The sequence below is a fragment of the Xenopus laevis genome, chromosome 2L (assembly GCF_017654675.1).
Source record: "Xenopus laevis strain J_2021 chromosome 2L, Xenopus_laevis_v10.1, whole genome shotgun sequence".
Lineage (NCBI taxonomy): Eukaryota > Metazoa > Chordata > Amphibia > Anura > Pipidae > Xenopus > Xenopus laevis.
In genome coordinates, this window is record NC_054373.1 from 146,261,945 (window position 1) to 146,284,674 (window position 22,730).

At 37.8% G+C, this 22,730-nt stretch overlaps 1 protein-coding gene across 3 annotated transcripts in view; it reads right to left on the bottom strand.

Annotated features, from left to right (window-relative positions):
• Window positions 1-22,730, bottom strand: part of myo1a.L (myosin IA L homeolog) — a 74,548-nt gene that overhangs the window by 15,661 nt on the left and 36,157 nt on the right. For all 3 annotated transcript variants that reach the window (XM_041580946.1, XM_041580945.1, NM_001091430.1), the window contains 16 exon segments: window positions 22,020-22,083; window positions 17,200-17,298; window positions 16,331-16,434; window positions 15,948-16,095; window positions 15,404-15,522; window positions 14,144-14,230; window positions 12,874-12,939; window positions 12,423-12,527; window positions 10,934-10,996; window positions 10,405-10,605; window positions 10,066-10,292; window positions 9,510-9,710; window positions 9,109-9,202; window positions 8,189-8,338; window positions 7,051-7,119; window positions 2,157-2,243 (listed from right to left, as the gene is read on the bottom strand). In XM_041580946.1, coding sequence (XP_041436880.1) covers window positions 2,157-2,243; window positions 7,051-7,119; window positions 8,189-8,338; window positions 9,109-9,202; window positions 9,510-9,710; window positions 10,066-10,292; window positions 10,405-10,605; window positions 10,934-10,996; window positions 12,423-12,527; window positions 12,874-12,939; window positions 14,144-14,230; window positions 15,404-15,522; window positions 15,948-16,095; window positions 16,331-16,434; window positions 17,200-17,298; window positions 22,020-22,083 — 1,884 coding nt within the window.

A 22,730-nucleotide genomic window follows, 5' to 3' on the forward strand; every position in this document is an offset into this window, starting at 1 on the left:
GTGATATATACCAATATAGTTGTCACTCTGATACCAAACGCTGCCCAGAAAAACAGTATAATGAGGTATGCTTCTTCTGAAATCTGCTCAGCCTTGACAGCACTGTGTGAGATCTAGAACTGCGTCTTAAGGACAAATTTAAACATGATATAATGAAGAGGATTGGGCTGTCCCACATTAATTAACTACTCAGGTTCTACAGAATATGGATCTGACATTGGGAGCCACCGCAGGTTCTCCCACAACCCCTTGCCAAAGGAAACCCTATTTTAGAGCAACTGGCTACCTTCCCCTAATACATAAACAGAGAGCTTTATAGTCTAATGTAAAAGCACATAGTGTAGTGTATCTTTTAATCATTGCATTTATATTTTATAGAAGGGGTTTCAGTGGAGAAGGGTAAACTAACTGTGCTTCCTGTCATTAACAGTGACCATTGGACAACAGATCTAAAGAACACAGAAATGTTTTTTGTGAAAATACATAAAAATACAGAAACTATTTGCCTATCACATCGAATACAACAAACAAATATATATATAGTAGAAGCAGATTCACTGTATTTCAACAAATGAATTATTGCTAATGATTGGAAAGCAGAACATTAAGCTGATATGTGCAATAATGGAGGTAGATACCGGGGGAGCAGATATCAGTACATTACAGAATAATAGAGCTGTAATCAGACAGAAAGTACACTGGAGAATAGCTGACATATTCTTTGTGTATATAGACAAAGATGAAGGTTAGTTACAGTAATGTTACAGAGAAAGAATCTGTTTGAAGCAGCAGTAATGTGTATGTGATGGGAAAATAATAGCGAGGAGCTAAATATAATACCTAAAGAATGGCTTGAGAAACAGGCGATTGGGAGGCATTACTGACTGTAACAAGAAATGGATTTATTTATATAATAAGCAGTGGGTTTTTTTTTGACGGATTTGGTATGATGCAGCCCAGCCTGCTATTTCTGTGAGATGGAGGGTCGGCACAGCACAGAGCGGCTGATGTCTGAGCAATAAGGAGCTGTGCGTCATCTGCATGGAGGCGGTAATTGAATTCAAAAGATGTGATGAGATCAGAAATGGAAAGCGTGAATGAGGTGAACATGAAACTTGAGTTAACAAACAACCATAGTAAGAGAAAGTTGGGGGGAAGAGCAGTTAGAACAGGTAGTTGTGAAAGAGCTGACACAGATAAGATAAAGGAAAAACAGAAGGAAATACATGTTATATTATTTATATTGTATCATTAAAACGTAGGACTTCAATAAACTAAAGAGTTAATTTACAAACACAAGCTTGGAGTAAAAAGATGGCTGTTTTTTACCCACAGTGCAGCTTTTGTAATAGTAATAACTTACTCAGTAAAGTGCAAGGTGCAATGAGCATATATTGATGCAAGCATTTTTCACATTGCATTTGCGTGACCATAGGTTTTATCAGGGTTTTTTTTCCCCATAATGTTTCTATTGTCTTTTACATACTTACTAAATATAGCCCATGCAGCAGCGACAAGCATTGTTTTCCCAGATAGATAGGTTTTATATTTACATTTCTGGGAGTGCAGTATATGTGTAAAGGGTGGAGTCACTTGCAGAAGAAAAAAATCAGCTTCTCCTATATATATCATTTTATGGTAGAGGGCAGGGCTTCAAATCATTTCAACTATACTAGAAAACACCCTAAGAATTATGATAAAACTTGCAGAATTGTATTATAGATTAATCTTTACATGTCAGAATTCAATCCATCCCTTTAAGTAGTGGACCCCCTCATTACAATATTTTTGGGGTTTTTTTGTCCCCTCACACTACAACCCTTCAAATGCGGGAACACTTTAATCATGCCACTTGTTATCTGTAAATATAAGGTCTAGAACAGGTTAATTTGTCTGGTTACATGTCTAGTTACTCTGTTTTCCTACAACCAGGCACAAGGTAGGGACACCAAACCCAGAGATACCATCAGAAAGTCATTTTGGTAACTGGAAACCTATACAAGAAGGGTATATAACATCCCTTGTGACTTACTGTCCCCTTCTAAATATTGTCTTAGGGGCCCATAATTGACCACACCAAGTAGAACTCCCCCTATCCCTCTGGCACCTAATTTCAGAGTCAGAAATACAAAAACATGCTGAACAGGCAAATTTACCTTGTACCCCCTCCAGTAAGCGCATATTGTTGAGGATGCAGTCTCCTTACGTTTTTCCAGCTTCAGTTTACGCATCAGTACACGTGCCTGGTAGAGAAGGAATGACAGTGAAATCTTTTCTTTCTAATAGTGCAAAAATATATATATATATTTTTTCTTAGGCTGGAGTAAGGAAGTATTACATGTGATACCACACAGCAGTGCACCATTATTAGTCATTGTTGGTTACCTGTACTTAGGAGACAACATCCTATGATAAACCTGTCCCAAAAGGAGCATATTACCTTTACAATAACAATAGCTACACTAATGGAGGCTTCGGTTGAAGTTTATTGGACACAGAACTTGTGCATAGTGTTTGTGCATTGATGTCACTAAGTATGTCAAAACATACTAAGTCCGCTCAAAACCACCAAAACGGTGTGGCTTAAATATTGTAGTATGTATAGATACAGTAGATCTAAGTGTAAATCATGTGCCTTGGAACAAATATCTCAACAGTTGCTGAGTTGCACGATAGTAGTAAAAAAATGTTATATTAATTATACTTTAGCTGAAACTATATACCTGGGTTAGAGTCCTGCATCAGGTCGGGAACGCACAGAATACCCACAAAGTGGTAGGGTTTTGGGCAGAAAGTTCAGATTCCCTTATTGTACCTGCCTGGGTACCCAGCTAAGGTGAAGGATTGGTCCCTTCCTCCCCTGAGGTTATTGCACAATTTTTTCCCTTACCCATCTCATTAGAGTGACATCACTTCCGGTTCACAGTTATGTCACCTCCTGTTTTGCGGGCCCCCAGTCAGTCAGTTTCCAAGCTGCCCCAGTCATGTGACTGATGGACTGCTGGAACTACTTTCTGGCAGGCTGTTACTTCTCCTACTTAATGTAACTGAATCAGTAGCAGTGGGACTTGGCTTTTACTATAAAGTCAGTTCTTAGATCTACTAGAGCTGTTATCTTGTGTTAAGGAGCTGCTATCTGGTTACCTTCCCATTGTAATTTTGTTAGGCTGCTGGGGGGGGTGGAAAGGGAGAGGGGTGATATCAGTCCAACTTGCAGTACAGCAATAAAGAGTGTCTGAAGTTTATCAGAGCACAAGTCACATGCAGCTGGGAAACAGACATTATGTCTAGCCCCATGTCAGATTTCAAAATTAAATATAACAAAATCTGTTTGCTTTTTTGAAAAATGGATTTCAGTGCAGAATTCTGCTGGAGCAGCTCTATTAGCTGATGCATTTTGAAAAAAACATGTTTTCCCATGACAGTATCCCTTTAATCCAATATGTGGGTAAAGCAATGCGAAAGGTTAAGTCAGATTTCTGGAATATATGAGTGGCATGGAAATAGTTCATGAGAGATATTTCATTGCTAAACATATGTTGGAGAAACCTGGGGGATCTTTGAAGTGGCCTTTCAGGTTATTGATAAGCCAAGAGAAAGGGGACAAATAAGAATTGGTTTTGTCTTTACAAGTGCAGTGGATATGTTCTGTATGCTGAGGGCAACATAGGGTGAAGGAGGTTTGAACAAGTATGGGAATGATAATTATTTTTCATATATTTGTTAATATTTTTGACACTGTGATGTTTTTGACCTATTATTCTTATTGTATTTGTATGGAGGAAATTTAAAGGGGTAACAACTGTTGCTAGTAACGCCCTATATAGATACGTGGTAATTATATGTAATCTTGCTTGTGAGTTATTAGCATCAGACAGGACAGAACTGCACCATAAACCAATATTTTTTCTCTGCTCTGTTTAAAGAATAGAACATAAGCCCTGGCATGCCAAGTGGTTTTCCAGGCTGGCCTTTACACCGGATACAACTAGTATGGCACAGTTTCCTGCATTGGGAGCAGTTAGCACTGTGGGCATATGCACATATTACTCTCAAACAACACAACTGTCTGAGAACATATAACCTGCAAGAATATTCCTCTTATACTCCCTTCTAAGGGAAAAAATTACAAATATTATAAAAAATGAGTAAATTACATTTTGAATAAAGTTAAATGCCTGACAAATGCTGCTTTGTAAGAACAGTATAATTTTCTGACAGTCGTGAACATTCTTTTGTACACTCATACTTTATGACTCTATATCTAAATGACTTAGATAAGCTTGGAACATGAGTCATAACAGTCATGAAAAATGCCAGTGCCACTCTAAAAGAGGCAAAGATTCTGTTGTCCTCTATAACAAGAAAAAGCCTCAATACATTAAGCATAAAATGTGCGAGGCAGGCATAAGGGTAATTAAAATAGGATAAAATAGGAAACTCTAGGCTTTTCACAAGAAGCACCACCTGCATCTAACATAAGGGTTACTTATTAGCTGTAGTACCCGAAATTATTACATGAGTCATTCGCAACTGCCAGCACAGTTGTGTTCCGGCAATCTTCCCTCAGTTGCACGTTAAACACCTTTCATTAAACGTACTTGTATCAAAATGCATTTCCTTCCACATAGTTACATAGTTAAATTGGGTTGAAAAAAGACAAAGTCCATCAAGTTCAACCCCTCCAACTGAAACCCAGCATCCATACATACACCCCTCCCTACTTTTAATTAAATTCTATATACCCATACCTATACTAACTATAGAGTTTAGTGTCACAATAGCCTTTGATATTATGTCTGTCCAAAAAATCATCCAAGCCATTCTTAAAGGCATTAACTGAATCAGCATCACAACATCACCCGGCAGTGCATTCCACAACCTCACTGTCCTGACTGTGAAGAACCCCCTACGTTGCTTCAAATGAAAGTTCTTTTCTTCTAGTCTAAAGGGGTGGCCTTTGGTACGGTGATCCTCTTTATGGGTAAAAAGGTTCCCTGATATTTGTCTATAATGTCCTCCAGTGCCGGGCCAGAGTGCCCGGGCGCCCCAGGCAACTGGCCAGCTGCGTCGCCCCCTTCACTGCGCGCGCAGACGTGAGCGTGCGCATGAGCACTGGCTACAGCCTCACTGTGCACACCACCCTGCCGTCAGATAGGAGCATGCGCATATACGCACATGGAACATGACACGCCACCCTGCTGTCAGATAGGCGAATGCGCACATGGAACAGGGCGCACACCATCCTGCTGTCAGTTAGGTGCATGCGCGCATGCACACACGGAACAGAATGCCAGACTGGACAGGGGTAGGCAGCAGTTAAAGGTACGTGCCGGGCGCCCCCCCAAGCTTTGCGCCCTAGGCACGTGCCTACTCTGCCTACCCCTAGTTCCGGCCCTGATGTCCTCTAATGTACTTGTAAAGTGTAATCATGTCCCCTCACAAGCGCCTTTTTTCCAGAGAAAACAACCCCAACCTTGACAGTCTACCCTCATAATTTAAGTCTTCCGTCCCTCTAACCAATTTAGTTGCACTGTCTCTGCACTCTCTCCAGCTCATTTATATCCCTCTTAAGGACTGGAGTCCAAAACTGCACTAAATACTCCAGATGAGGCCTTACCAGGGACCTATAAAGAGGCATAATTATGTTTTCATCCCTTGAGTTAATGCCCTTTTTTTATGCAAGACAGAACTTTATTTGCTTTAGTAGCCACAGAATGACACTGCCCAGAATTAGACAACGTGTTATCTACAAAAACCCCTAGATCCTTCTCATTTAAGGAAACTCCCAACACACTGCCATTTAGTGTATAACTTGCACTGAGCACATAGTTGTGCTCAGTGCCACCCTGTCCTTCCTGCCATAACAAATCAAACACTGCTGTGCCTATTGACTCAGGGGAACCCTGGAGTCACCACCACCTCCATACCAGGCAGTAGCTCCAGGATTCCCTTCCCGCCCAATGTCAATAGATGCAGCGCACTTGTGTCAAAATGATGCCAGGCTTATGCTTAATTGTGCAATGCCTCCTTGCGGCAGCAACAACACTGGAATATTGAGGAAAAACTCTGCATTGTGGGAAAAAAGGTGATTGCACTCCAAATGGCACTTTGCTAGCTGCACTTGGATATGGACATGGATATTAATGACTTATAACTGTTTAGAATTTGTAAGAAGGATGTCAAATATTAAAGGTCCCAAAAGGGACTATGGCCTATCAGCTCTGGGACATAATGTGACATCAGTGGGGGCATGGCCAAACATACTATAAACAGACTATATATTGTACACTCTCCATGAAAGAACGCCATAATTTTTCTTATAGTCTGTATAGAGAAATTCAGGTATGGGATCTATTAAACAGAATGTTCGGGGTTCTGGGGTTTTCTGCATAAGGGGTATTTCTGTAATTTGGATCTCCATACCTTAAGTCTACTAATAAAAACATTTAAACATTAAATAAACCCAATAGGATTGTTTTGCCTCGAATAAGGATTCATTATTTCTTGGTTGGGATGAAGGTACTGTTTTATTATAACAAAGCAGGGCTGGAACTAAGGGTAGGCAGAAGAGGCAGCTGTCTACAGCACAATAATAGGGGGGCTCTAGGAGGCTACCTCTAAAATAGTCTTCTGCCTACCCCTAGTCCACACCTCTCAGTCTTACTCCCCTTCCTTCCCTCCTGACACCCTCCCCTCCGTCGCTGTCCCTCCCCTCCATCACTCGCTCCCTCCCTCCCCTCCATCGCTCACCCCTCCCCGTCGCGTATGGGATCTGCTTTCTGGATAGCAAATCCTGTACCACAAACCTATGCCAGTATTCTCATGAACTAATCATAATTAATAAAGACAATGTAATTGCAAAGTTGCCTGTTATAAAACAAAAATCAATCCTTCCAAGACTGTGCCATTCTGTCAGTATGATGGCCATTTGAAGGAATTTGTGGATACACATTTCTTAATTTTTCTTGCACCTCTTATTATTGATATCCTTTATTTATGTAGCGCCAACATAATCCAAGTGACTTTTGAAGCATTAAGCAAACTTACCTTCCAGCCACGAACATAGGCTTGGAGTAGCAATGCTGAGAACTTAATGTTCTGATATTTCTTCTTTTGCTGTAAGAAGCACAAAAAGAGGTGCAGAGGTAGGGTTACAACATGCTCTTTACTGTTAATAACGGAAAGTGTATGTGTTTTAAGATTAATCTCTTTATCTCTGCACCTAATCCATTATCATTGCTAATATCTCATTTTCCTCTGTTCAAGGACAGTCAGCCAAGTATAAATGGACAGCAGCTGAAGGGATGCAGTCTATTCAATCAATTTTTTAAGACTAAGCAAGTTAAAGGGGAACTAATGTAATAAAAATGTATATGAAATATGAAAACAATTAAGACGAGCTTCATCAGACAGACATAAGAAACATTCTAAATATTATTGATTAAAAATTCTGGACTGATTCTGAAAAAAATAAACCATCTTACTCTTCACTATTCCCCCTCTCAGCAATCTGTCTCTCTTTATGCAGCTTTGTGTCAGAGTTGGTTATAATGAAGACAGTTTATTCTAATACATTGCCATAGGCTTAGAGCATTGATCAATACTCTCTCTTTAATATCACCATTCACTTGTGGACAGTGATGGGCGAATTTGCCGAAAAATTTGCGAAATGCATTGAAGTCAACGGTGGTATAAATAATTTTGACGTGTGACAATTTCATGTGCGCAACTATACTGATGTGCAACTATTTTTTTTTAGTTGCGGCGGATTTTTTGCCTGCGATAGGGCAAAAAAATTGCGAAATGCATTGAAGTCAATGGTGGTATAAATAATTTTGACGTGCAACAATTTCATGTGCGCAACTATTCTGATATGCAACATTTTTTTTTTGTCACAGCGGATTTTTCTCCAGATTTTTGCCACAGTTTCACGAATGTATTCGCTGGTGGCAAAATGCGGAAATTCACAGAAAATGCATGCCTGGTGAATTTAAGCGCCCATTACTACTTGTGGCTTGTGTATATACTGACCAGGCTTGGTGGATAATCGTGTCATACTGAATTTACTAAATTGCCAACTAAATAAACCATATGTGGGGGACCACACAAGCAAATCTTCGTGTGTGTGCTTTATGATGACCAGTGCTTAGTTAGAGCCATTGCTTCAGATACAAATAATACTTACAGCATGCCCCTTGTAAAAGGCAGAGATGATAATCTGGCTCTTGCGCATGAGCAGAAAATGAGTGCGGCATCGCCATCCACGGAAAGCTGTCTGTATTGTAGTCGCCAACTCATCCAATCGACGTCTGCGTCTTTCCTCCAAATCAAACAGCTGGAGAGAAACAGATCAATAAAACCCAAGTCCAGAATACTTAAACAAAGCAATAAAGAGCCATCTGGGCTTAATTTATTAATATGTGTAATGGTTTGCACATGTTGATAAGACTTTCCAGCAAATATTTGAGTCAGTGCTAATATTCACACCCTGTATATATAGAATGTAGAACTTGCAGTGTTTAATGAGAATTTTAATGAGCCATTATTTACAACGTTACTTTCAGAAACCATTAAAAAATAATAATGAATAAAATCCATATAGTGAAATATAAATTGAGCACGCAATCCCAATGTAAATCAGTAAACACTACATAAATGATACATATTGTAAGAAATTGCCATCTTGATTTTGTTATTTAATACGAAAGCTGTTGTTCAGGGAACTTACATGAAGCCCTGATTATCATAACAAAGGTTTTCCTGTGACTACCAAGGCCTATGTCTGCTGTGGGTACCATAAAACTGATTTTGTATGCGAGAAAACTTGCTCAACTTACAATATGGTCATTTTAAAGGTAAGAATATGCACGTTGCTATATGGATCAGTCAGGATATGAAATCCCATTATGCATAAGTAGCACTTGTTATGGATAAGTGCCAATAGTTTTTGCAGAATTGACTTTAGTATAATGAGCTTTAGGAAGGGCAATATATATATATATATATATATATATATATATATATATACTGTATAGTGATAAACGTTATCAGTTACTGGCCAATCTGCTTTCACAGCAGATAGAAACATGTTACGATATCACTCACTGTGCTTGGAGTTCTGATAAATATTTTGGTATGTCCAAGTGCTGCTTCTTCAGAAGAAATATCTAACTCTGCCATTATTGCTGCCACTCCATCCCTGAAACAAAACAATGAATAATAACAACAACAACATTATTAATAATAATGATCAAGCATATATATATATATATATATATATATATATATACACACATACACACACACACTTCTAATATCCTTATAGTTAACAGTAGGGGTGCATTGTTTGTAACAATACAATCATTTCCATGGTTCATGTGACACATATTACATTACTAAGCACCAATGATGACACCACTAAGCAGCATTTATAAGGAAATATTTTATAAAACATTTATATACTGTAGCTATATATCATCATTATACCCAAAAGATATTGTAAATACCGTGGTTCTCCTGTCCAATGTGGCCAAGTCTGCTTGGAAATCATCTTGTAGCGTTCCAGGAAAGGCTTGTACAACTGTCTGTAGGCAAATCCAGCCCGGCGGACTTTCACATTCTCCAGCAGTCCCAGGTAAAGTATCTGAGTTTTCACAAGGGCATCATCAAATAAGGATGGCTTCTTTGAACTATTGGGCTTTAGGCATCTGTTGACAAAAGATACATGCATGATGTATGAATTGTATTTTATATAGAAAAAAAAATCAAGGCAGGTATTTTGTTGCTGTTTATATAACAGTTAGCGCTGCTGAAGTTCACGGCAGCCATATTCTACTTCTACTGGGCATTTGCCTGGGGGGGGCAGGTAGTCTGGAGGAGGAGGGAGGGGGGTCTACCCAGGGTAGGGGAGGAGCGTTTTTTTTTTATTACGGGTTGAATTCTACTTTAGAAGCCTGTATTTTCTTACCAACCTCAATACCAATGTTTCTATCAAACCATAAAGGTTTTGTTTTGAGTGTAGATTTGCTATGATTTATATACAAATGTATTTTAAAAAGTCACCTGATATAGTTGGGGTTTTTGGCATACAGATTTTTCATGAGAGTTGATACAGAGTTTTTGAACTGGAATCCGACAGTATGAGGACGTTTCAGTGAAGAGTTCTTTGGACTGCCTTCTGGGAAAAGAGTTTGCAGAAGTTGGTGCTTGGCACTCCACATGGCTTGGGAAAGGTCTCTGAAGAGAAGGTCATTATTTTTGTCCAAAAACCCATCAGTGTTGTATGTTACCTGCAAAGAGAAGTGACGGTGCTTTGTAAACAGAATGCACCTCCAATCCTATCTACAAAATAAACCATTGGTTTGGTGCACCAAATATTCAGTAACCATCAATGCAACTTACCTGGCCAGCATAATGTTCAATGCGGAAGCAATTATCAGGCAACGTTAGATCGGCAATACGCTTTTCATTCTGAGTGACCTTACTCTGGAAGTGTTTGTGATTTTTGAACTTTGTGCCAAGCTTGGAAAGGAAAGTGGCATCAGACACCTTGCCTGGGCGCAGACACTCTTCATCTAGCACTGCCAAGATTCCATTTGTGCTCTGATGGAAGAGAACACAAATACAATTGCATCAGCTACTAAAAAAAGTCTCTCCATTTGTAAAAAATTATATTTAAAACAAAAATATTAGCAAATAGGATTTTCAGAGTAACAGAAACGAGTAATACTGTGCAATTCTTCCTCTAGGGGGAAGCAAACATCCAATCTTCAGCGCTTGACAAAGTACTGTACAATAACTTCAGGTGCTCTATGATCTGAATTGGTCTCCTCTGTTTAAATGTGTATTACTGATATGTGTGAACAAAAAACTCCCAGTCCCTATATGTATTGTGAAAGCAGAATATACAATGAAATAAAAATCGACTTACATCTTCTATGAGGTTACAGATGACTTCATTGTCAGTATAGACAATCCGTGTCCATTTAATACCCTGTAAAAATTAATAGAATCCAAGTAATTTCAATACGGATCAAAAATAAACATTGGTCATTCCAGTTGTTTATGTATCCTAACACAGTTGGCTGATAATGCTGGGACATTAAGCAACAATGTTAAATTTTGTTTTTGACTTAATTATATAATTACGTTTTCTTCACTTTTTGCTTCAGTGCTCCATTCTAAAAACACGGTGCAGGCAGCCAGCATGTGGCACATTTTAATAAAAGACACTTTTTCAAACTGCTGCTGTTCTTCTATTCATTATGACTGTTGCATAGTGATGGGCTAATAAAATGGGCAAGCATGGGTTGAGCCACACTCAAATGTTTTTGCGAAACTGCTTCGAAAATTCACCAGCGGAAAATCCACCGCAACGTGTTAAAAGTTTCTGCGCATCAAAAACATTTTGACACCCATTGACTTCAATGCATTTGGACAAAATAGTTGCGCATATAAAAATTGTTGCTTGCATCAAAAATTTTCACGCGCCAAAATCATTTTGACAGCCATTGACCTAAATGCGTTTCGCAAATTTTCAGGACAGATTCGCCCATCACTACTGTTGCACCAATCTACAAACACTGCTAAATATTTGTGTACCATAAAAATAACATGGATGTTATGTGCATTACTTAGACCCCACTCCTCGTTCATTTTGATACAAATAAAAGAGCAAAGTACTAAAGATTTATAAATAGGTAATTGATATAAAAAAAATCAACATGAGAACATCTGTGTTTTCCTTAGGCTTGTTTATGTTTTAGTAGTTTATTTTAAGTGGAAAAAGTGGTTCTATCATCAGCCCAGTTGAATGTCAACAAAGCAACTTCCCATACTATTTCCTTAAGTCAGGGGTCATCGTCCCATGGCTCTCTACCAGCTGCAGGATAACAACTGTCTACAGACACTGACAGCAAGCGCTAAATGAATTGTTCATGTTTATAAATGTGGGTCTGGTTTCAGAATCAGGGAAAGATTTGACTGGGAAAACTGTGAGAAGCTTGCAAAAGTCATTGTATAGGCCCAAAGTGAAATGGATGTTTGGGGAGGCTGTCATCTTGCAGATATTATATGGTTGCAGAGAGTTGGTGGTTAGATCATCATATGATTAAAAGTTTTCTAAATATATCTCTCTTTATAATGACATAACAGTAAGTACTGGATTTTTTCTTACAACGTTTTATTCCAATTTGTCCAAAAACACAGAAAATCCTTACCTTTTAGACATGCTTACTGGCCACACTGCCATCTACTGTACACAGTGATCATAATACACCATGTATATCAAATTTAGGCTGAATTAAGTGAAAAGCTCAAACCAGTCACCACTGTAGTTTCAAATGTATCTTCAGAAAGTCATAAATCAATTAAAAGTATAAGAACGGCGTTAACATTTTTTGAAAGGGAAAGTGCATTACCTCTCTTGTATATTCTTCTTGCTCTTCCTTCAGTGTCATCTGAATGAATATCTGCTGCAATTTTTCATTACAGTAATTAATGATAAACTGCTCAAAGCTGTTGACCTAAAAAAACACCGGAGTTGTAAAATATAGGTCCTAGTTATATAAAAAAGGGCACTGTAAGATCTTGCTAAAGAACAGTGGATTAACTGCATTTATAAGGCCAAGTCAACAGTTTGCTTACTCTGTCTGTATTATAATGTTGATCATTGTCTTTTCCCTCTGGAGATTTCAGCTGCTACAGATATTTGAATACAGTCCTTTCTAAATCCCTTCCTACTGCTAATACTGATCCTGTATTTGAATGATTCATACCATATTTGCCTTCATTAAGATTAAAAAAACAATGGCTTTGTTACAAACGACAGATTGAATAAAGATTCCAGCGTGAAGGGTGTCCTGTACTTACCTCCAAAATCTCAAAGCCATAAATATCTAGCACACCCATGACCTTTTTCCCTTGGAACTCTGAAACCTGAAATGAAAACAAACTCATGAAATATTATGTTTTGTTTTTCAACTCAACTCATCAGGGTAGAGTGCATGACAAGTGATCACAGAAGGGTCTGAAAGTCAGTAAACAATCCACGCATTCAGGACTGTAAAGTAAGACTTTGGAAGTAAGGGATCACTAAATAGGAGGCTGTGGGGATCATTTGAAAGGTATGTCAAATTTTTATGTCAATTTTATGTCAGTATTGATTTAATAATGTATATATTATTGAGTGTTTGTGTATAGGCTTACTAAAGAGGTGTTTTGGCTCTTCTGAATAAATGCAACTTGCTATATGTGGTATGGGAGTTCTACTGGGGGTTTCTTAAAGAGACCCCGAATGCAAATGCAACATCACTAAGGGGCGCAAAAGTGGCTGCACTTCAAGCACATAAAAAAACATTTTTCAAAGTAACAGGGTTTCTTGTGGTTTGTTTTTTTTGAAAACCAATCACATTTTTAAGCTGCCATTTTCTTGAATTTTGTAAAAAAATAATATATGTGTATTTATACAGTCTGTAAACTTTATACATTCCCCCCATATTTAATAAAAGGCACTAAGTTTGCCCAGTAGCAGTAACGCATAGCATCCAATAAGATGTTTGCTTGAAACAGGTGACCAGTAAATTCTACCTGCTGATTGGCTGCTATGTGTTACTGCTCCTCCGCAAACTCAGTGTCTTTTGTTACCTAACCCCTTATATGTTTTATTTCTATGTAGACTATATTGTGTAATGTATATTGTTAAAATAATGTGAAATACAAACATACAGTATGAATTCTGCATTTTTGTTTTACAGCATTAATAATCAATTACTGGGAAAGAGGGGAGTTATTTATATATTTTTTGTAAGTTCAGATATGTTCAGATATTTTCAGATATAATATACAAGGCTATTAACAAACTGAACAGGCTACTTAAACAGATGCAAATCAAACTGACACTTCTAAATTCATGAGCCTATGATCAAGGGATACAATCCCGAAACGCGTTAGGCGGCTTTCAGCAGTTTTTTTCCCAATAAACGTATCCACAAATGCCGTCAGTCTGTGGAGTTTTTGCTAAATTCATGATAGAGTGGAACGCTGAGATACAAATACCTGTACAGTTTTTTTATTATAATTTTTTTTAATTACACCTCCAATACTAAACTTACAATAGATTAAGTAAAGTAAAATCACTTACTTTTATGCTTTCATTAATCCTCTGAACAAGCCAACTGAAAAGCCGATCATAGAGATTCTTAGCAAGGGCATCCCGGGCATAGATTCCCTGAAACACACATTGTTTCATTCTTAAGTATATACAGTACTGAATTTGAAAGAAACATCAGTACACATCCTGACAAAAGATGGACTCTTGCATTTTATACTTTTTATTTTATTATGTACAGGTACAGGACCTGTTATCCAAAATTGCTCAGGACAATGCTTGGATAAGGGGTCTTTCCCTAATTTAGATCTCCGTTAAAATTATTTAAACATTAATAAATTTGATAGGATTGTTGTACCTCCAATAAGTACAAGCTACTGTTTTAATATTACTGAGTAAAATATGAATATATATATATATATATATATATATATATATATATATATATATATATATATAAACATATATAAACAAATATGAATTATTTTGTTAAAATTGAGTCTCTGGGAGATGGTTTTCCCGTAATTTGGAGCTTTCTGGATAATGGTTTTCCACATAACTGATCCCACACCTGTATTATTAAATATAAAAGCAATGTATCACATCAAAAATGTAAATAATAGATAAAGGAAAGATATATGATAGATAGGCATACAGATACATAGATACACATATACATAAAGATAGATGAAAAATAGACAGATGGACAGACAGACAGATAGACAGATAGATGATAGATAGTTAAACAGATAGATTCCAAATGGGGGTCACTGGTCCTATATAAAAATAAATGCTCTGTAAGGCTACAAATGTATTGCTACTTTTTATTCTGCATCTTTCTATTCAGGCCTCTCGTATTCATATTTCAGTCTCTTATGCAAATCAATGCACGGTTGCTAGGGTAAATCAACCAGATTGCTGAAAATGCAAAACTAAATAACTAAAAAAAACACAAATAATAAAAAATCACAACCAATCATTCTTAAACCAACAGGAGTGCAATTTAAGGGCCGTCTGGGTGAACGGAAGGGTCCTTCAGCACATACTTTCCTCCTCCTTAATTTAGTCTGGCTGGGATAGAAGAGAGTGGACAGTCTAGGTGGGGGAGCCCAGTCCGACACTGCTTATATGAGATGCTTGGGAACTGGGTTCAACAACATTTCCTGAATCATAAGTGAATGTATCATCTTGCAAGTGGTACTTATCTTATACATTGGCTTTTGTGGTTGTCATTCATATTTATAATTCACAATTATTGTATGTATTCTAAACCATTAACAGATGACGCCATACCTGGGATTGATTGAGCGTAGTCACAACCTTCTCCTGTTTGGCTTCTACAGTGCGTATACTGAATGCATTCTCCAACATGGAGGAGTCCAGGCCAATCAGAGAGCCAATCTCATTTATGCCTAATAAATTGCAACACATTAATCTGGCTGACAAAATTCAAGTTTGGTAACTGCATTCTACAGATAAATTCTATCACCTTGTCACATAGTTTTTGTAAAGTAAAATACTCCAGATATTACTATTCATTCATTTGGAACTGCAAGTCTGATTTCAATAAAAATACATTCATCTATTCATTATTCTACATATTTATCATATGAGCCAAAAGGGGAAATAAAAAAAGCATTTTTATATTTATATTTTTAAAACTCAGCATTACAAAGAGGGGACAATTCAACACAATGTTACCTCTTCAACCAATTACAGAGAGTGATTAGTTATTATTAAAGATCTTGTGAAACAGCATAATCCATTACTTTAAAACTGCACCTGGACACATTTCTTTTACACATAACATCTCAAGGATCAAATGGAACAAACTTACCCTTTGTGTCTGTAATGTAGCAGGAGGCCATTCCGTTGGCTTGAAATTGTCCCTTGATCTCTACATTTCCCAACTTCAGTATCACAGCAACAATTTCTAAAATTGAGGTCACCTCAGCATTGGAAAGTCCAATAATCTCCATGGCATTCTATCAGATAAAGTGCCAAGATTACTTTTTCACCTTCTGTGATATAGTTTTATACTTTCTGGTATAGAAGAGTTTAATCACCCTTATAAAAACAAGCTACGGTTCAAATAAAAGACAGCAATGGAATTCATCTTGAACAAACTGTTGTTATCCTACATTTTCCTTTCAGTTCTATATTGGACCAAAATTAAAAGGTTAGAGCTGAAGAAGCATCATAAATACAGTATATATATACCTTAACAATCTGAAAGTTTTCAACGTCTCCCATTCCATTTAGACTGCTGGGATCATTATTCAAGTAGTTGTACTTGCTGCAGTCGGAGACCAGTTTTAGTTTTCCTAAAAGACAATTTATACGGTTACATAAAATTTGGACATTAAGGAAATTCCTATTAATGTGACCTGTCTACTAGTAAAGTTTTCTAGTGGCTTGTAGTATATTAGGAATAGAATAAAAAGTGTTTGCTCTTTAGTAGTGATGGGTGAATAAATTCGCCAGGTGCAAATTCGGAGTGAATTTCCACGTTTCGCCGCTGGCAAATAAATTAATGATAAAAGTGTTTGATGCCCGCAACAATTTGACGCGTGCATAAAATGGTCCACGTTAAAATTATTTGGACGCCCGTTGACTTTAATGTAAATTGACGCCGGCATCAAAATTCGCATTTCGCTGGACAAATTCACCCATCACTACTCTTTGGAAAATCTGGATTCCTGGAGCAGTGGCTCCCTGAGCAAGCTGAAGTTCTGGATTATATTAATGATTATGTTACCGAGCATGCACTGCAAATTGGTTCTTGCAGAGTTTAATGTGGAAAAGTCCTCAGGCTTCATAAAAAAAGAAGAAGCCGGGATCTGAAATGAACAGTGATGTTACCCAAAACAACCTGATTTTTGCTTCCATTTTCTAGCTTGCAGTATATTGTTTTAAACTAATGGCAATTCTATTTGTGCATTTTATTATGTTAGTAAATCAACCTCAGTCAGAGAGGGAACACAGTGATAAATTAGTCCTAGCTTTCCATGCAATCCCATGCAAACTACACTGACTATTTTATGGAGAATTTCCCCCTAGTTCATTGGTGTTTGGGGCTAGATTCTCACCTAGGAGCTCAGTGCCCCCTCCGGCAAGAAGCTGGTAGAATATGTGAAAATTTCTTTCTCCTTTTACATTCCTGACCACACGGGATTTCTCCAGTAGATCTGTTGAGGGAGAGAACAAAGGAAATATTAGATTTGATTAGATAATTGGCACGTTTACAGAACACTAAACAACAATGGCAAGAGATGGCAGTTGTTTAGCTCAAGTTTAGGGTTGGAGTTGGGGCGTCAATGTGAAGATAAACAGACTCTCCATAGTCCATTCACACAAGGGAGAGGTTCTATATCTGTAAAACGATGCGGCTGCAACTTGAATGTAAAGAAGCTCACTAATAAGCTGCTCCAATGATGCCACTTTAAAGGAACAGTTCAGTGTAAAAATTAAAACTGGGAAAACAGATAGGCTGTGCAAAATAAAAAATGTTTCTAATATATTTAGGCAAAAATGTAATATATAAAGGCTGGAGTGACTGGATATCTAACATAATAGCCAGAACACTACTTCCTGCTTTTCAGCTCTCTAACTCTGAGTTAGTCATAGACTTGAAGGGGGGGGGCTAGGGCCACCATCAAGGAGGGCATGAGTGTACTGGGCCCGGGCCTGAAGGAGGCCCAGCAGTGCTGAACTTTTTGAAAGAGCCGGGCCCCCCTTGACAGTGCCGAAAGCTGTGTCGCCTCCTTCCGAAGTCCTGAACAGCCAAAATGCATAAGTGCCGAAAAAGCCAAACAGCCGAAGTCTCGAAGCCACAAAAAGTCCAGAAGCCACAAAAATAGCCAAAGCCAGAAGCAGGGAAAAGACCTAAAGTCACGAAAACAGCAGAGATTGAAGTCCTGAAGCACCGAAAAGACCCAAAGTCACAGAAACAGCCGGAATTTCAGTACTGAAGCAGTGAAAGGACACAAAGTCACGAAAGGAGGCAAAGTTGAAGTCCTGAAGCCACAAATTCAATTCCTTTGAACACCAAGTTTTTTTTAATCCCCTGGTCACCAATGTATTATTTTAATACTCTATAGGCCCCTGCCACCAATGTTTGTATTTTTAAACAATATTCTTTGGGGCCCCAATTTTTTTTTTAACTTGTAAGGGGGGCCCTGGTGCCAATTTTTTTTTTTTTTTTAAATATTCTTTAGGGCCCCAATTCTTTTTAACTTGTAAGGGGGTCCCTGGCACCAATGCTTTTTTAAAAAAAACTTATAGGGGGCCATGGCGCCAATTTTTTTTTTTTAACTTATAGGGGGGCCCTGGTCCCCAATAGCTTTTTATTACTTGTGTGTGTGGGGGGGGTTACCTTTTTTAGCGCTGATGTCTGTATGGTCTTTTAACTGTGATGTGGAGTGGCTTGGGGGGCAGGGCCAAGGGGCCCCCAAAAATGTTGTTGTACGAGGCCCTGTGATTTCTAACGGCTGCCCTGGAGGGCCATGTGGGATATAACTGTTCTGTGAGTTTGCAATTGATCCTCAGCATTCAGCTAAGATTCAAAAGCAAACCGTTATGATCCATGTGCCCCCTCCCCTCAAGTTGCTTATTGGTTCCTGCCTGTTAACCAATCAGTGGAAACCAAGAGAGCTGCAAAGCAGGAAGTAGCGTTCTGGCTATTATGTTAGACATCCAGTCACTCCAGCCTTTATACATTACATTTTTGCCTAACTAACTATATTAGAAACATTTTTTATTTTGCACAGCCTTTATATTTACCCAGTTTTTATTAAGGAAATAGAATCTAGGGGTAACTCTGTGGAATTAGTTCACTGGGACATTTCTTAGACACAGTTACCAATGGAAAATGCTGGCAACCACTGTGATTATAGAGTGGACACCATCAGCACCCAATAAACATGGCTATCTTCTCAGTTGGTTAATTAAGGAGGCAAGAGAGCTGCATGTACGAATCATAAATCCAGTGTGGAGTTTTGATACTGTGATAAAAGAAAATTAGGAAGACGGGCCATCAGGAAGCACATCTGGAGCTACAGTCAGATAGGATACCCTATAATGCTCAGAAATGTGTTTCTTGTGTATCAAACACAACATATAGGAATTATCAGCATCTAAGTATTCCATAAATAGGCTTAAAAAGAATGCTGCTTTCTGTTCTTATTGCCCAGGAAACTTTAATAATATCCCACATGTTTCACATTACAAGACAGGATGCAGCTGGAACTTGAGAAGTAGCCTCGGCTCATTAGGGTTTCTTTAATGCATATTGCTGCATATTACTTTTTAACCCCATCCTCTGAAGCACAACTCTCTGTGTGACTCTGATCTCACAAGGAGGAAAGGGGGCAGTTTTCCTGCTCCATGTCTCTTCGGAAATAAAAATGAGAGAAAGAACAACTGAAGTGTGAGAAAGAATATGACGTGGGTGTATTAAGGGTTAAATGAAAACGGAAGCTGTTTATTTATTTTTTTAAATTCCCTTATAAAGCCTTGAGTTAGTGTATGCTATAAAAAGATACGGATAGTGAAATTAATTGGCGAGGTATGGTGACGTCATTCCTGGACCCTGTTATAGTACAGGTATAGGACCTGTCATCCAGAATCCTTGGGACCTGGAGTTTTCCAGATAAATCTGTATATACAGTAATTTGGATCTTCACACCTTCTGTCTGCTAAAAATCATTTAAATATTAAAAAAAATCCAATAGGCTGGTTTTGCCTCCAATAAGGATTAATTATATCTTAGTTTGGATCATGTACAAACTACTGTTTTATTATTACAGAGAAAAATGGAATCATTTTAGAAATGTGGATTATTTGGATTAAATGGAATCTAGGGGAGATGGACTTTCCATAATTCGGAGCTTTCTGGAGAACGGGTTTTCTGATTCCATACCTGAACAGTACTGCTGGTATTTCACACAGGGTTACACATTTCTGCCATAAACAGGGACCCACTGGGCCAAGTGGGTTTCTGATTCTGGTCATTAAAGGAATTGTTCAGTGTAAAAATAAAAACTGGGTAAATAGATAGGCTGTGCAAAATAAAAAATGTTTCTAATATAGTTAGTTAACTTATTTAAATCAAATTGGGAGCAGAAGTAGTAAATACTATTAGTAAGCATGTTGGAGACCTCTAGTGACCAAAAAGAGGCAAAACCACAATCTCAATAATTTCTCCAAAGCATGCTATTCAATAAAAAAATATTTTATTCACATCAGTAGTTAAAAAACATGTATAGTAATCCCTCTAACGCCTAACGCGTTTCATGCTTACCCAGCACTTAGTTCTGCCTATGACTAAGTGCTGGGTAAGCATGAAACGCGTTAGGCGTTAGAGGGATTACTATACATGTTTTTTAACTACTGATGTGAATAAAATATTTTTTTATTGAATAGCATGCTTTGGAGAAATTATTGAGATTGTAATATAGTTAGTTAGCCAAAAATATTATGTATAAAGGCTGGAGTGATTTGATGTATAATAAGTCAGTCAGGACACTACTTCCTGCTTTTCAGCTCTCTTGGTTTACACTGACTGGTTGCCCTGGCTACCAGGCAGTAACCAATCAGAGACTTGATGGGGGGGCACATGGGTCATATCTGTTGCTTTTGAATCTGAGCTGAATGCTGAGGATCAATTGCAAACTGACTGAACAGAAATGTACCATGTGGCCCCCCTTCAAGTCTCTGACTAACTCAGAGTTATAGAGCTGAAAAGCAGGAAGTTGGATTCTGGCTGTTTTATTAGACATCTGTTCACTCCAGCCTTTATACATTACATTTTTGGCTAACTAACTATATTAGAAACATTTTTTATTTTGCACAGCCTATCTATTTACCCAGTTTTTATTTTCACACTGAACTATTCCTTTAACACACTCTTATAATAAGAAATCAGTAGTCATTTACAAAACCGTAGAAAAATTCCTGAAATTTCAATGGGCGTTTTTTTCCCAGTGCAAAAAAAAACATTTTTTTTGTTCCGACAAAACAAAACACAGAGAAATTCGAATAATGCCACTGGCATGGAGTTTTTTCCAGTTAATATTAAAACACACATGCCATTTTTCCTGTGGAAAAAAAAAAAACTTCTGTCGAAACAAAACACGTGGCAAAATTCTAGTAAATGTTCCCCATTGGCAAAAATGTGAATTTGGCACGAAACTGTACCAGAGGAATACGTTTGCTCATCACTAAACATCAGAAAAGTGTAGTGTACATACTGCTGGGGAGTATTGTTAATGTAGTGAATATATAATTTAAGAAGCTAGAAATAAGCTGTACTGGATAGCAGTTCAGATCTTTTACCAAATGCCAGTTGTATGATTTTATGTAGGTTCGGATAAGATTGTATGGGGTCAGGATCATTCAATCTGGTGTTTTAAGAAGATTTTTTATAGGAGGGATTTCTCCGAGAATGTCCCAGCATTGAGCTTCCTTGTTCCTGTGCAACACATGTCTTTGTGCACATACGGCCTGCACATTTTTCTTACAGAACAAAGATACATTAGGAATAGTGACAAGACACACATGTACCCCTATGTAGAATGCTTGCTTCAGAGTTGGGTACAGCCCGAGCAGGACCTTATGTGGGGTCGAAATGATTATGACTGAAGGAATCAGTCTTTCTAAAGACAAATACGTAGACAATCAAAATAACACTTAATATGTAGTCATTGGATTATAATACGATTAAATAATTAGTTATTACATTGAATTGTGCCCTGTGATAGCAACGGCGCTACTAATTCCTTACATAAAACATTCTTTAAATGGAAGATAATTCCTCAAGGCCAGTTGAGACATATTTCCCTGTGTGAGTCTATGAGCCATCAATGAAATACAACCACAATGTTTTGTCTCCAGTTACTTGTACACTTACAGTTACTGATTACGCCTCCCACAGGATCTCCTTTAAAGTCAAATTCAATGTCCATGTATTTCCCCTGAAAGGTAAAAGGCTCATATTAATACACTGTAAGATGCATAATTCTTTATGATGGGCCCAGAAATTGTGATATTTATAGCAGAAACAGCTGAACAGACTACGGTACCTATTATCCAGAATGCTTGGGACCTGAGGTTTTCCAGATAAGGGGTCTTTATGTAATTTGGGTCTCCATCCTTTGTCTTTTTGCCTCAAACAAGGATTGTTTATACCTTAGTTAGAATTGTGTACAAGGTACTGTTTTATTATTACAGTGAAAAAGGAAATTTAAAAATGTGAATTATTTGATTAAAAAGGAGTCTATGGGAGATTGAATTCAGGTAATTCAGAGCTTTCTGGATAATGGGTTTCTGGATAGCAGATCTTATGCCTGTACTAGTAACTAATGATCGAAAGTGTGTCTCCTATAGGACAAAATACAGAGATGCAGTTTATAGTATAAAACGATCCATAGGAAAATCTGACTTGTTTCCAGCCTACCACAAGCGATTCCCCAGCAAGTAGAGTGTGCCCTAGGCTTGGCAGAACAAACAAAATTACTGAACAATGAAAATTCATGAATATTTAACGTGGCAGGCTATAACCACACGGTTGAAGGTTGCAATAAAAAAGGATTGTGATGTTCTATCGTGTTAACGATATGCC